Source organism: Tasmannia lanceolata, unplaced genomic scaffold (assembly GCF_043159265.1).
Source record: "Tasmannia lanceolata isolate RefF3 unplaced genomic scaffold, GAP_Taslan_0.1 ptg000006l, whole genome shotgun sequence".
Lineage (NCBI taxonomy): Eukaryota > Viridiplantae > Streptophyta > Magnoliopsida > Canellales > Winteraceae > Tasmannia > Tasmannia lanceolata.
Window position 1 is genome coordinate 4549378 of NW_027518683.1, and position 16923 is coordinate 4566300.

Consider the following 16923-nt stretch of genomic DNA (forward strand, 5'->3'; position numbering starts at 1 on the left):
TTTTACTTATATTCCTGCCCTTCACAAGGGCACCTTATCCAATCCAATGAATTTAGATGGAAACATATAGAACCTTATGATAATTATCATGGGAATGATTTTGTACATGAAGTTTCACAAACTGATTGGTTGTGGTATGGATAGACTGTTGGGCTTCTTGTCTTGGGGGTTTGGAATGTGTGATCCAAACCTTCCAAAATCTTTCCTAGGTTTAGGTTTTGATTATATCCCAACCACTTGTGGTAGTGGAAAGTGGATACTATGTCAGTTAGGCTTGGTCTTACTAGGCATCAGTAGAGATGCCAAGTTTATATTTACAATAAGGGCAGTGATAAATCGACTCCCCTAATGGATAAATCGACTCCCCATGTGTCTACCTCTCTCCTCTTTCTCTCTCTAACCTAGAGGAGAGGGAGAGAGAAAGACACATGGGGAGTCGATTTATCACTCCCCTTACAATAATCATTAGTAGGACTATAATTACCATCTATTAACAATTGTAATTACGCATGATCATTAGAACTATTAAATAGGAAAAATATGGTGTTGCTAGGGTGCATCACTCAGCCTAAGCCAATGAAATGATTATGGACTGACTATCTATTATCCTTTCACACTAGCTATTGCTTTTCCAATTGCTTTATGCACTGAGATCAGCTTTATTTTTTTATCTTGAATTCCTTCGTATTAAAGCTGTTAATGTCGACCTTTAGCAGTTTACATCAAAAAACCTCAAGTAGAGTTCTTTTTTTCTTTTTTGAATGATAGAGAATTTTATTAGGAAAGAAAGGGTAAAAGCCTCAAGTAGAGTTATTTGTACCATTTTATATGAGGTCCTTCCTGATTCAGTAGATGACCCCTACACTTGCATTTTTTAAAAGCAAACCAATGGCCTGACTTGCTAGACCTATGTACCTAGATGTCTTGTCCAGTGGGCTGTGTTATTACTTCACTTTACAAATTTCTACTCTTAGCATCTTAGGGAACTCTACTAACAGCTCACCGAGATTGAATCAACATAGGCCAGTCACTCAAATTTGTAATGTAAGGATCTTCATAGCCTGAACAAAAGCTTTCATTTCAATGGGGGAAGGTGATGGTTTCCATTTTCAGAGTAAAAATGTGAAAACAAGGACTGTTTCTCTTTTAGTTGGAAGATGAAAATGCTTACACCTATGCTTGTTGTGAACCACATTTTCTTCGTAAAGATTCTACTGTGTACTTTAGAGGTCCTCTTAACATACTTGTCATTTTTTCCTGTTCTAAGTCATCTTGAAAGTTTCCTCTTGGGAGGAGGTTCTATTTGGGAGGGACCTATTATCCATTTTCTTACCAGCATATGAAGACTTAGTGATAGAAAAATACAAGGCAGATAGATGCTGTTATTTTAAGGGCAGGATCTTCATTCCCCAACCTTGGAATCTGTCTATGATCTCCTGTTTGATTACCCCCTAGCTGACAAATTTTCATAGTTGCCCTTCAACTTTTACACATTTTCCTAGCTTAATGTGTTTGTTACCTCTACACATTTTGTAGGTTAATGTGTTTGTTAATTTTATGACAGGATCAAAGTGAATAATAATAATAATAATAATAATAATGGGTTTCATGAGGATATGGTGATTCCTGATGATTGAACAAAGACCTTCAGTCTCCACTTCATCCACAAATGGAGGTGGGCAGTGGGCACTACCACAAAGCAAAAAGGGAGAACGGCGCGTCGTTCGCACACTATCCGATGGAGTTCCCATTGCCTTTTTTTAATGGCATCCGAAGAGGAGAACTGTGAGTTGGAAAGCCTCAGATGGGGTCACCACAGAGATTCATGTATAAAAAATGGAGGTTGATTTCCAACTCATTCATAGGCCCGAGTCAAGTTGGCTCAATGGCTTCCTAGTCTACTCAGCGAGCTGTCTTTTAACAACTGGGGATAGAACAAAAGGTAGCTACAAGCCTACAACCACATAGAAGATCAGTGAATGGGCGAGTCAGGTGACTCGGGCACTGCCCACAAGATCAAATGATTTTGAGTAGATTTTCTAAAACAGGCACACAGTGCCCCACGTACTCGAGAGAGCAGTTCTGTCTTGCATTCAGCATAAAAAACACCATCCATCTCCAAAAATTCTGAATCATTCTGACTTTTGACTCTATTATTTAGGGCCTACAACAGCCCCAAGAGCATGTTTTTACAATCAAAAGGCAAACTTGAAAGCTGAGAGATCGTATTTGTGATGGCCACCCCTTAAAGCTGAAATTCTCCAAGGAAAGAGATTTGATAAAGAGGAAGATTCTGCCTCCCCTTTTCTTTTCATTGGGAGGGGAAAAGGGTCCTTGGCTTTTGGGCATATTCATAGGATTCCTCACTTTGTAGAGCATTCAAAGGAGAGGGATGAGACTCTATAAAGGATAAGGGAAGTGAGGGTCTGCCATTTGAATTTCCAGCTTAAAATAAAAGTAGCCGTTGGGTCAGTTGCTGATCTGGGGTCCACGTGGATGGCCTTTTTTTGTTGCACGTGTTGACTCTTTATCATATACAAACCCCTTCTCTTTATATATATCTACCCTCCATCGCGACGAAGTTAGTCGCACAAAAACAAGTTCACTTTTTGGTGGCTTACATCAGCCGTGATGCTCAGAGCATCTCTTCTTTCATGGCTTTATGGTTCATCATGTTAAAACATCTTTTTTCTCTTTGATGGGTACTTTATTATTGAGATTTCTGTAATCACTTTTGCATCTTGTGATCTTTTTATCTTTGATGGACAGTTTATCATATGTCTATAAGGGCGCTGATATCCACCCACCGCGGAGGCTATTTCCCCCCTCGACGGCTAAACGTTAGACTTAACGTATCTGGCGCGTTTCCCAACCTTTGACCGGTCTCTCTCTCCCTCACTCTCTCTCTCTCACCAACAGGAACAGTTGGTGGGCCCAACAGGAGCCGTGCCCTTCCCATACTTTTCAAAATGAACACCACACCATAGGATGATCCAAACCGTCCATTAGATGAGCTACACTGTAAAATCGTAAATAGGTTTCGTCCCAAGAAATAATTTCCATAGGCTGATCCTAGCCCTCTGATCTAAATAAAAATTACATATTATGCAACCTCTATAGATTGGAGGGTTGCGATCATCCTATAGAAATGATTTTTGGGGCACAACCTATTTACATTGTGGCCCATCAAATGCATGGTTTGGATCATCCTATGGAGTTGGTCGTACAGTAATATTACGGCCCAATCGTAGGCCCCACCCATATTTTTCAAAATGAAGTGTATGGTCCACACCATAGGATGATCCAACCCGTCCATGGTTTGGATCATCCTATAATGTGGTTTGTACAATAACATTAAGGCCCAATTGTAGGCCCCACCCATATTTTTGAAAATGAAGTGTATGGTCCAGACCATAGGATGATCCAAAGCATCCATTTGATGGGCCACAATGTAAATAGGTTGCGCCCCAAAATATCATTTGCATAGGATGATCACAACCCTCCAATCTATAGAGTCCATAATAAGCAGTTTCTCTTTATATCAGAGGGTTAGGATCATCATATGGAAATGATTTTTTGGGACACAACCTACTTGCGATGTGGCCTATCAAACGGACGGCTTGGATCATCCTATGGTGTGGGCCATAGTTCATTTTGAAAAAACTGGAGAGAGAGAGAGAGAGAGAGAGAGAGAGAGAGAGAGAGAGAGAGAGAGAGAGAGAGTAGTCCCCAGCTTTTATAAATACCAATTTATTTTGTAAATTCTGAGTCGTACGGTTGGCCACAACGTAGAATGATCCAAACCGTGCATTTGATGGGCCCAATGTAAATAGGTTGTGCCCCAAAATATCATTTACATAGGATGATCCTAACCCTTCGATCTAAAGAGAAACTGCATATTACCTCTATAGATTGGAGGGTTGGGATCATCCTATGAAAATGATATTTTAGGGCGCAACCTATTTACATTGTGGCTCATCAAATGGATGGTTTGGATCATCCTAAGGTGAGGGTCGTTAAGTAACATTAAGGCCCAACTGTAGGCCCCATCATTGGAAATGATAGTTTGGGATGCAACCTTTGTCGCTCGTCAAATGGACGGTTTGGATCATCCTATGGTGTTGCGTTAATTTTAAAAAGTATGGGTAGGGTTCAAAAGATGGGCCCACCAACGGTTCCTGTTCCAAAAGATGGGCCCATCTCAGCGCCCCGTCTATAATCACTTTTGCATATTGTTGATCAGTTCCATCTCTTTTGTCATCAGAAAGTGGACACTTCTCTTTTTCATTTTCACTAAACACTTTAAACCAGATCAATACATTGGTTTGTGTGCTTTAAAAAACCAAAAATTATACATAGGAGCTGGAAATTTTTTTAAAAAAAGGGTAAAAAGTCCAAAGAGAAGTATCCACACTCTTCTTTCATTACTGCCACTCTAATCTCTATTTTGTACTTTTCTAATTTGCTTTTGCGGGCCATTCTAATCCCCAACACACTTCAAATAATCAATAAGAAACGTGGTTAATAGTAAAGTGTGGATCGTCCTTGTTAAAAACAAGAGAGAGAGAGAGCCTACATATCATTTCCCATTTAGAATTTGACTTACCTTCGTAGATTATATATAGAGTCCTGTATTTTCCAAAAATTACAGTGGGGCCCACTTCATAGGATGATCCAAACCGTTCGTTTGTTGGACCACAGCTTAAATGAACGGAAGACAATTTTTTATGACAAGCTGGGGAACGTCGTTGAGCCGTGGGCTCGCTATTCCCGCCATAACCGGTATCCCAATAGTACCAAACATTGGATTAGATTGTACCGAAAAATCTCCGCTATCATCCGCAAACCGAACAGCCTCTGAATAAGGGAATATAGTAGGGCCCAATCACTAGTCAATGTGACTGGTGACGTTAGAGTGGGTCCCACAGAAAAGCAAGTTAGGCAACTGTTGGTATGTCACTTGGCCCCGTTATAGGAAGCCATTTATGAAGCCTGCGCAGTGTTCCTAACTAAATTTCTACCAGACTAATTCTATGTCCCCCTGTATGTGTTACAAACTTACAATAAATAAAAAAAAGAAGAGAGGAATGCTAAACTGAAGGGCGTCCTTGCAAAAACCAAGGGCAAGATCTCCCTTATTGGAGCCGCATCACTAAATAGCATTTATTATTCCCTTACTTTTATATTTTTCATTGCGGTTATAAATCCATTTTGGTGACGTGGCTCCAATGCGGGCGCTCTTTCAGTTTAGCAATCCTCGAAAAGAAGAAGAAGAAGAAGAAGAAGAAATCATCAAGTCTTTCTTGGGAGCCCATCAGTAAAATGTACCTTACGTCCAACACCATAAGATGATCCAGACCGTCCATTAGATGGGCCACGACCTAAATAGGGCACAATAATCATTTCCATAGGTTGATCAACCCTCTAATGTGCGCAACCTATTTTTTCAAAATAATGGACTATAAGGCCTTTCATCGTATAAAAACTCCTTGCTTGGATATGTGTAAGCATGGAAAGATTTTTTTGGCTTTCTCGTCTTTAAAGCACCTCTTTATGCAAGCTGTCATGCCTAGGATCCGCCAAGAGGCACGTCACTATGTAAGCAGCATATTGGACCACAGGACCAAACGATCCCGGCCATCAAATCAATGACCGAAACAAATGGATGGATTCGATTCAATTTGGGGCAATATTTGGACCAACTGGACAGTTACTCTTATCCGATCATTCAGATTTTCCCTCAGTAGCAAATCCACACGGTGGAACCCCCTGATCAATAATCCAAGTTCCCTCGACCCGCTAGGGGCTGCAACTTGGGTCGGCCGGGTTGAGCTTTTGCTTAAAAAAAAATAATTTGGAACGGGTGTAGGTGGTGCTATTAGGGATGCAACTCGGATCGGGTTAGGGCTGGCAACAGGTTTTTAACGCCCATAAAAAAGAAAAAGACAAGCTCTGTTTATGCACTTATCAAAATATGGTAGTGCCAATATCAATAGCATAAAAGAAATATTTACTGTTAACAAAAAAAAACACTAAAACAGTACTAAAATAAGAGGATATTGATAATGCCTTGCCTGTTAAAACAGGGCCGGGCCATCTCCACCCCGATCCCCTCCCCCGTCCCCACTTCAGGGATTTTTAAAATCACGTCCCCGTCTCCGTCCCTACGCCGTGCGGGGAGGGGCAGATCCCTGTTTTCACGGGTGAAATTGCCAGCCCTAAGTCGGGTTGACTTTTCCCAACTTGGGTTGGGTTCGGGTTTTTAAAACTTTTTATTTTTTTAAGCTTAAAACTGGGTTTGGGTTAGGTCGGCCAACCCGACCTGAGTTGCACCCCTAGGTGCTATGGGTCATCGCTCGAGTGGACCCTAACAATATTGTATTTCAACCTGGATTAGTGAAAAGGTTAAGAATACTAATAAAGTAAAGCATCTAATCCCACGCGTGGTTACTTAAAAACTTGTGGGCTTTGGCAAGAAAGTAGCTTCTAAAGGGATTGGCCCACAACACGATTCTCGGTACATGTGACTGAGAAGGAACTAAAAGCAAAGCGACACTGTTAAGGACTGTGAGTACTTTTAAATGGGGCCTCGGTAAAAATGTCGATTGTTATGTCTCTTCTGTGTTTCTTTTAGCAAAGCAAGAAACTTCACTTGTGTGAAGAATATTCATTGCAAAAGCCACTTCAGATATCATCCATAGATATGAAAACACGAGGTGGGTCTCAATATGGATGGACCGCACGCCCACAGGAGCTTCTTTTAGGTTTGTTCCATACATGCATGGCGGGCCATGACTCTTTATCGGTTCTGATCGCAGTACACGGTGGAGATTGAAATCTACCAGATGGGTCGTCTCTATAATATGAGATTTGATTTAATTTTCCTTGGGTGAATACATGAACAATTGCTTTTGTAATTCTTTGAAGCAGACTAGGAGGTGGTAGATTTAGGTTTTAGATTGTTCCAATCTAATCAAGGGGACCATATGACAGGATTGTGGTAGCTAGATGTTTTCTGGGTTTTTGGATCTTACTTCTTAATTTAGCTTTGATAACATATGCTTTGATAAAAAATCCAAAGAGCTTTAGCAGAGATACTTTCAAAAGCTTAAGAAAATTCTTAGGATTTACAACAAACATGTACTTGACTCCCAAGGAGTTATTCAATTTTCTTGAATGCTTTCACCACAATTGGCATTGCTTCTTGTGGATTTTTCTTTATTTTATACCCAGATTTGTGAGGACACGCTTTTTCTTCTTCTTCTTCTTCATATGCTCCACTGTCCATCTAATTATATTTGACCTTTTCCTTTTTTTTAGTATCTTTTAGCATTTATTTCACGCAAATTAAATAAGGGTGCAGCCTGGGTCAATTTTTGGGAATTCCAGTTGAGCTTTTACCGTAAAATTAGGTCGGGTTCAAGTTGATTTCAAGTCATTTTTTTTAGCAAAAGCTCGACCTGACCCTACCAAAGTTGTAGCCCTAAAATTAAAGGAACAAATGCCTATTAGTAACTTTCGATTTTAATCACAGCGGGACAAATACTTGATCCAATCAGAACTCCAAAGTTAAGCATGCCTGGGCAAGAGTAGTAATAGGATGTGCAAACTTCTAGAGAAGTCCTTATCATGAACCTCTTATTTATTTTCTCAGGCCAGTTTTCATACCAAAAAAATGACACAATTTGAGACACCTTATTGCATTAGGCTATGCATACAAGTTCTTAGATTTGTTGGTAAACAGAAGATTGAAACATGTTGAACGTCGACAATTGCGATCTAGTTCTTTGCCATCCATCCAAAGGCCATTGATCGGATAGCTAGAATCATTCAATGGGCCTGATCATTGTTCAACCCCCCATCCACTGTAGGGACCACCATAATAGACAGTCTGGATTATCTGATATTAGAAGTGTATGGCTGCCATTGACACAAAACTTCCTCTTTAAAGGTTTTGTTCTCCATCATTTTTCTTGTTTTGGTCAATGAATCTGTTAAGGTTATTGAAATTTTAACTCGGTAGGTGACATGATTGGGGGGGTTGAGCATCTTGTCACAATGTAAATGTAACCTTTTTTAGTTCATTACATTAAAACTTGTGGGGCTGGACTTTAGCCAACCATTAACCCTACTGATTACGACCCAAGTGCCACTCTTTCACCTCATGGTTCGACCTAACCCTTGAAAAATTTTCGCGAGAAAAAGACACAGCTTTATAGCATGGGATACCTTTGTCAATGTTTTCTTATGAAAAAAGTTTTACTTGGGGCCCTTTGGATCTAGGGAAAGCAAATGGGAAAAGAAATTACAGGGTTCAGTATATGTTTGTGATTTTTCTCGAATATAGGGAAAATTTTTAATTTGAAAAGAAAATCCACAGAAAATTAGTTTAACAACCATTTAAAACTATTCCCTGAAGTTGGTAATTTGATTTAGTAAAAAAGAAAAGGTGTCATGGTAGAGTACCAAGACTGTTTCTTGCGAGGCCGTTAAAATTTTTTACTCATGCACATTTTGAATGGAAAATGGGAGTAAAAATTGTTTCACACCCATTTTACTTGGAAAGAAATGGAAAGAAAAGGGTGGAAATGACGGTGTGAATAAATTTTGTACGAACATTTTTGTGTGGAAAATGGGGGGTAAAAATTGTTTTACACCCATTTTACATGGAATGAAATGGAAAGAAAATGGTGTGAATACCCATGAAGGCATGAATAGATTGAGGACCATTTCTACCACCCAAATAATTCCCACCACCATGAATGTAGCTTTCGTTAACCATCCATGAAGTGGGTAATTGACTAAAAGATTTTCATTGGTTTAGCAGATTCCATTGAAGTCGATCAGACAATTTACTAGTTGAAGTGGGAAAAATTCTTCCAACATCATTTCATGAGCTAAAGGCAATAGTGATTGCTCGTGGAGATTAGCCACCTTTATGGACGAGATTAGAGAGACATGGAGAAGGTTGAATTTGTCTTCTTCGGCTGTAATTTCTCAAATTGCCAATGATTAAGATGATCAGCTTGCAAAATTGGGTGCTTTGAGGGATTCTTTGTAAATTGGGCGCCTCATGCCCAATGACATTGTAATATTTATCCCTTCACTATAAGTGGTATTTCCTTATAAAAAATAAGATTGGGGCTTTGTTAGGGCAATTTAGTGGTGTGGTTCACTTCTGAGTTTAGATTTATATAATTAGGGATTTGCTAGGGACCATGGCAGAAGCCACATTAGGCTCATTGTTCAACAGATTTTGTCTTATTCGTTTAATTCATCGAGTTTATACACTGAGTTTAGATATGTATAATTATGGGAAATGATATTTGCACTCCTCGTTTGTTTTTTCCTGAAAATAACAACTGGTTGGGGCAGCACTATTGAAAGTAGTTGTCCGTATAGTTGAAAGAAAGCACAAATGAATAAATGAAAAAGAGATGGGTACTAGAAAAAGGAGAGAGGGGAAGCAGGGTAACGCTTTTAAAAGCAGGAAAACAACCATTTGTTTGTCACGGCCTGACGGGAGTGTCAAACAAGTCGTTTTCAATGCATAAACTATCAATTATGTTGCGTGTATATAAAAATATCATACAGAGAATGAGAGAGAGAGAGAGAGAGTATAGAAACATATAAAGCTTCATTAATGAATTGAAATACAACACGCCTTAAAGGTCACCCAGACCTTTGTAGTATTGTTAGGCCAAAGTTGGGCCATTGGAAAGAGGCATTTGCCCCCCTCCAAGCACACTTAAGTGTCTACGCACAAGCTGTACGTAGACACATACTCAAACAGCTCAGATCCTATTGAGCTATATATGTCTCCTCCATTAATAAAAGAAGTAGTTGAATCAATGATGGTGGACTGAGTGTGAAGCTTGACTATTTCACAAGACAATTCAATACTCCATTTCTCCCTTATTTACCTAACCACATCATGTCTCTTTTCCCAACTCCTGCATGGCCCACCATCTCCTTCTCTTTCATTCAACAATCAATGCTGCCTTTGAATTCAATCCCCACCTCCTCTACACTCCACAAACAAACATATCTCCCTCCTATGTCTCTCTCACTTTCTCACACAAAAAATAAAATAAAATAATTCCACTCCCTTGGGAATCAGCAATCTCATCATCAGACATTAACAAATAACAATACCCAGAAAGAAAAAAATAGAAAAGAAAAGAAAAGAAAAAAAAACTCTCAAGTCTCCCAACTCCCAAACGTATCCAATTATACTAATCCACATCACTTAGTTAATTCAATCCAACCTCAAAATCCTCTTAAAAATGCTGAGGATTCTGTCTTTATCCAATTCAACAACTTTTATTATCATTTCCTTTTTCTTTATAGTCCTTCCTTGTCTTCATCTACCCATAAGCAGTTGTTTAGTTTTCTCTTTTTGTTGGGAGAGGAAGAAGATGAGGAAGACAAATCGCCTGATCCCGTGCCGGCCGGGGTTGTTACTCTGAGCTGTTGTAGAACTTTAGGGCGCTTTCTCCGGCCGCTATCGACCACAATATCTTGCATTAATTGGTAGCAACTGATAATCCTCTCCTGCAAAAGTGATATAGGTTTTTCTAATTGATACAGTCCTTTGTTTTAGACATACCCCATAACCATAATCACAATTACTTACTTACCTTGCTCATGCCAATACACCACGATATCGAGTTCCTAGGATTAGCCATAGATATGTCTGGGATTGCATCGGCCGCGCAAAGTATGGCTGCAGCAGCCACTGATGATGGCCAGTAATTTAGGAAATCAATCTCTGTGTCATATCAATAAAGTGTCAGATGGATGTAAAGACTGCATTTCTTTAGTTCTGTTTCTTTTAATATAAAATGGGCATAATGTTTGTTATGCCCATCTTACATCGAAGGAAACCATCCATAAAAATACTATATGTGCTACCTTGGATAATGGCTAGAATTATTTGAGTGGCTCGCGAAACCAAGAACTTAATAAAGGTTCCATTGGAATCAACCTTATAAGCGAAAAATTCAAGGAAGGTAAAGGGTGTTATGGATCTAAGTCTCCAGTTCAAAGTGGTCAATATGAGAATCTCCATTCTGCAAATCGTCCGAGGTTCGAAGATGAATCGAGCACCCTCAACCTATGAAATCAATGATTTTTGATAGTGCAATGAGAAAAAAATAATAAAAATCAATGGAATTGATATTTACAAAGATAAAATTAAGGTGGGTACCTGGAGATCCAAAAGAGAAGGGACTTGGGTTTCCTCCATTTTAGCAGCCAAGGACAAGGAAGCCACACTTAAGAGCTGTATTGGCCATCCATTCGCTTGCTGTGGCGATAATACGAGAAATTTATTAATAAATATTACAAGATAATTAGAAAAGCTTACTTAATAAAAAATATATATATAATATTTCTAGGCTACTGATATTGGCACTACCATGTTTTAATAATTGCACTAGCTCATTTTTGTCTTTTATTATTTAAACAGCTGTAAAAGGTTGTAACCGTTCCCAAAAATCTCTCATAAGCCAATTAAAAAGTAAAGACGAGCTGATTTAGTGCAATTATCAAAACATAGTAGTGCCAAAATCAGTACCCTATTTTTAACACTATATCATAGTACACCTAATGCTTCCTACACTTTTCAGTAATTTCATAGGAATGAAAACAATTGTTTTAGGTCAGTGATTGGCATTTAAGATCTGTTTGGGAATTGTAATAACCTTAGAAATCTGGTTAAATAATAAAAACACGGTAACAATAGTGCAATTATTAAAACATGGCAGTGCCAATATCAGTAGCCTTGTTTTATTCATAGAAGACAAAAAGCTTTGGATATTTTCTTCCTATTACACGACAATATTATCAATAAATAAGAGCTTGGAGACTGTTGACCTGCAGTTTAACTGACGGTGACGGCAGCTTACCGGCAAACAGTGAGATGAGAGGAATCTATCCATGTAGTTAACGGAAAGATACGCCGTTAACGGTTGGAAACGGTAGAAAGCATGCACCTGCAAAATAATCATCTGGTTATCACCTTCGGTTAAATACAAAACAAACGGTGAATGTCTAATATATTTAGGGTGATGTTAAATTCGCACCCCTCTGTAGGATAATCCGCACTCCTTGGACGTGAATTGATGGGGCAGACATTAACGCTTTTATCAAGTTAACAGTGGTGCGAATTATCCTACAGCGGGTGCGAATTTATCATCTCCATATTTTTATTCTTCGGCGCAAACCAGCGCCGTCACTCCGTCAGGGATATTTCAGTAATTTTAACAAACGGCGGCTACAAATCCAACGGTTGAGAACTCCTGGCGCATGTTAGCATCATGGCAGATCCGTAATTTTTGCGGTTGAGAACTTCTGGCGCATGTTAGGATCATGGCAGATCCGTAATTTTTGCCTATTCCTATGCTTGCTCGGATTAAGCGACAGAAAGTCCCCTGCGTAAGTTAACAACAATAACCAAAAGATAGCTAACATGCGCCACAAGATTCTCGCGCAAAATCTGGCCAAACTGACGGAACAGTTTCGTCACCCTCCCGGGGAAGCGCAAGTTAGAGGGCTACAGAAACCGGCGCATGTTAGCATGGAAGAAAAAAAAATACCTTGAGAATCCAGGCAACAGCCTCTTTCCGAGCGGAAGCATCGAGAGATCTCGACCGGAATCTCGCCGGATAATCCAATCCCGGCGAGTACACTCCCTCGAGTTCTAAGAATCCGGCGATTGATTCCTCGATATCCGCCGGAAATTCCAGATCGGAAGAATATTCCGGCTCATCGGCGGCCAATATTCCGGCATCCTCCCCGCAGAGGAGGTCGGAGAAGCAGTCAGGGAACGTGAGAGACATAGCCAGAAGAAACAGCTCTTCATCCTCTTTCCATCTCCGATCCAAAACGCCCGACGGAAAATGCAAGAAAAAGTGTCGGAAAAGTCGTCGGAGAAGTCGCCGGGAAATCTGCTTGAGGCGGAGATGCTTTTGAGTCTGCTTTGAGTCTGTATGCCTATCAAACTCCGATCTCTTCTCTCCGTATATATATAAATAAATAAATAGATATAAGAAGCTTTTTTTGTCCTTATTTTATTTTCAATGTGACAAAATAATCCTCTCACAAACTGCTAATTAGGAAGAAAATTTAACTGAGATTAAGAGATAATCACAGCTTTTTAGGTATAAAACCGAATTAAGTTCTAATAAAGAAAGGTAATGATTGGTAAATCACACATGCTCGTACTTCGTTAAGCTTTTGTTATGTGTAAATCTCACCACTGTTCGATCAAGATCTGATAGCGGGTCCCACTTATTTTCTAATTTCTAATTCTAGTTACCTCCTCAAATGATCGAAGCTAGTGGGCCCTACTTCCTCGTATTGATTGGATGGTGATAAAATAAAATAAAATAAAAAATGTAATGCACATATGATCTATCCTCATGCTGACATCTATCCATTTGGGTGAATGATTTAGATGCCAAATAGTGAATATCTTATCATCAACCATTATGGTGGGCCCTACCGTGGATAGACTGAGGTATTTCAATCACATCCACCGTCCGAATAATAGGTGGGCCATCGTAAATCACGACCCACCAACGACCATGATCGAAATTATGTTCAGTTTTTTTTTTTTTTTCCCTTTCAAATCTGATCGATCCAAGGAATGTGTAACCAACGGTCGGGATCTCTTCCCGCGAAATTGGGTGGCTCTTATTCTGCCTAACGTAAGCCCCATCGCTTTCTCATATTTACCTTTTTACCTGCCACGTTAACAGGACGTCCCACTCTCACTCTCACTTTCACCCAGCAGAGAGAGAGAGAGAGAGAGAGAGATTGTTTAATTACTAAAATGCCCGTTGGAGCGAAATACCAGAAATGCCATTGCCTGATGTTGAAAAGGACCCGTTTAGAAAATAAAAAGGTGATTAACGTATCCAGTATGAGGTTGGACAAGAGGTACCACAATACCAAAACGGAGTGTAGAGTCAATGCAAATGAGTAGCCATAAAGCTGACATATCGTATTACTTGTGCTGTATTATAGTATGATAATTACTCTAAGTATTTACCCATGGGGACATATGATGAGGGATTTGGGTAGAGAAGGTGTTGGGAATTAACAAAATAGGGTATGGTTGTCTTTAGTAAGTAGGGGTGCAGTTTGGGTCGGGGTGGATTGAGCTTTTGGTAAATTATGAAAATGAATCGACCCTAACCTGACCCCATTTTATGGTAAAAACTCAACCCGAATTCCCAAAAATCGACCTGAGTTGGACCCTCAGTCTTAGAAGGGATGGGGAAATGTGATTGGAGGTGCACTTCTTTTTCTCCTCCTACTTGTGTGCAATATAGGATTTGTCTCTTGGTGCATTTGTCCATTATTCTTCACTTTCTCTAGTGAAAAGTGACTCTTTCCCTATCAAAATTCCTATCTCCTTTTTTCTCTTCTCTACAACTTGTATGAACCATCATACCACACTAGCAGCCTCTCACTCTTCTTCTCACAAACAGCTTAGAGAGGGAAAATGAATTGACCCCTCTGATGGCGAAAGAAGACAGAAAGGAGTCTTTATTTATTTGTTTTTTATTGGAACACAGAGGGCTACAATTTAGAACTGCCCGGGTTAGGCATTGGTTTTGCCAAAAAGATGAATGGGTTTGGGCCGAGTTTACTCTATTACAATGGTAAATTTTGGGTCCAAATAGCTTGTGAGGACCACCTACTTAGTAGCAGACAATGATGATTAAACCCAATTGGTTAACTCGGACTCATCGGGGTCTACTGGACAATTTGAAGGGTTAGGATGATCCTATGGAGCTGATTTTTGTTGGACACCCTCTCTATGTGAGGTTCAATCAAATGAATGGTTTGGATCACCCAAACAATGTGGGCCTCCACTGTATTTTAGGCTAGTGTGTAGATAACTGTATAGAAGCCGTTTTCACTTAATAATATTCAACTTACATTTATTTTAGGGAGATGATATCAACACTCCAATGTTTTGATATCAAGCTCTACTAGCTTGTATTTTAGTGTTAAAAAGGCTGTCAACAGATTATTACAGTTCCCAAAAAGCACTCAGAAAGCCCATTAAATACTAAAAAACAAGCAAGCAGAGGGTGGATATCAAAACATTGAAGTGCGTGGATATCATTTCCCTTAATTTAAGGTCGACTCAACCCCGAGATTTACCAAGTCTTAATAAAAAAAGGTCACGGGGAACTCACGTTGTTCCCTTTCAAAAGTGGAGTGATATATTTGCCCCAATTTTTTCCCTGGCCACGCCCACTAGTGTATTTGAGGGTGTAGCCCAGAGAAAGAAAAGGGGGCAAAAAAATCATTTCCTATCATTAGGATTTCTACCCCGTTTTGTTTGTCTTTTCCTAAAAAAGAAGAGAAAGACAAAGAAAAGGAGACGGGAATGCATCCATTTTTTAGGACAAGACAAACAAGTGGGGTCAAAATGCTAAAAAAGAGGGTGGAAATAACATTATCCAGGGAAGTGATATATTCGTCCGCTTTTCCTTCACTGGCTACTCCTTTAGTGTATTTATGGCTCCCCTTTTTTACATATAGGAAGGTCTGACACAAGGAGCGTAGAGCGGCAATACCAAGTTAAAGATCGATACAAGAAGCAACTAAAATAGTCTTGTGGGGGCTTGAAAACCCATGCCACGGTTTGGAGGAAAGCTCCAATATAACACGTGAAAGGAACAAAGCTCCTTCACCCACGTGAAAGAGCCAATGCTCTCTTAACAAGTGATGACTAAAAATAAACTTTATTCAATCTCCTCTTCTCTCCTCATGCCATTAAAGTATATAAAAAGCCAAAACCTAAGAATAGCAACCATAAAGTCTTGCCTAACTATTATTCTCAACTTCTAACTAAAGCAACATAAATAAAAACAAGAAACATGACTAAAACTTTCCTAAAATACTAACCCCGTAATCTACCTATACAATATCCGTAAAATGCCCAAATCAAGTCCAAATAGCATCTCTTTAGTCATGTTTAGGTAATAGAAAAACCTTTCTAAAAATACCAAAATCAAGCTAAATAGACAGGTTTGGACACCCTAAAAAAATACTATAAATAAAATGACGAAAATAAGAAATAAAAAATAAAAGATTTGATTAACGCTATCCGTTCTGCATCAGGGTGGGAATATAAAATGGGGCGAATATATCTTTTCTCAAGAAATATTATCCCCTTGTTATTTTCGTTTTGGGATTTGCTAGCGTCCATAGCAGAAGGCATTTCGCGGATGGACGCTAATTGTCATTGACGCCACCTCGGTCGTGCACGATCCGAACCTAGGATCTCTTGCTGCTTCCCATCATGAAACTATACTCATATTACTCTCTTTTTTTTAATGTAGAACAACCCTTTTTAGGTAACATTAACGCCATAGATCTACAATTGGAATGCCAATAGGATGGTGACCATGCGCCACGGACCCACGACACGAGGGGGGCGAATAATTAGCTGGAAGAAGTAACAATAATAGAGAATTATTTGAGGTTTACAAATCATGTCCCCTCCTTTTAGGGGTTCATTCATTCAAAGTAGCAATAGAGTTCTGTTTACATGCTCTGTTTGTTTGCATCTTTTTCCAAAACCTGTTGTTTATTCAAGCTCCACAGAAGATCATGTCTCTAGATATTGGTCATGATCATGTTTTTTAATTAATTGATTATGAAAGTGATATCTGCACTCCCTTGTTTTAATCACGGCACTCCTCTCTTTATTTATACATTTCTTGTTTGTTGGCTGTTAAAAGCTGTTGTAATACCCAAAAAGCTATGAAATCCGAATCGCAATTGTTTAATAAAGTGAAGAGTACCGTTTTAAAAAATTATGGAAAGTAAACATACATGCATGCATGGTCTTGTAGGGTGATTCAAAATATCATTGAATCAGGGCAAACATTGGAA

General features: G+C 39.3%; 1 protein-coding gene across 1 annotated transcript; it reads right to left on the bottom strand.

Annotated features, from left to right (window-relative positions):
• Positions 1-9618: 9618 nt before the first annotated feature.
• Positions 9619-13014, bottom strand: CYCD1;1 (CYCLIN D1;1). The gene is made up of 6 exons (XM_077381710.1): positions 12600-13014; positions 11910-11996; positions 11210-11308; positions 10915-11116; positions 10641-10771; positions 9619-10554 (listed from the first exon to the last, which is right to left on the bottom strand). The coding sequence occupies exons 1-6, from the start codon at positions 12840-12842 to the stop codon at positions 10345-10347; spliced, it is 972 nt and encodes a 323-aa protein (XP_077237825.1). The 5' UTR covers positions 12843-13014; the 3' UTR covers positions 9619-10344.
• Positions 13015-16923: the final 3909 nt, after the last annotated feature.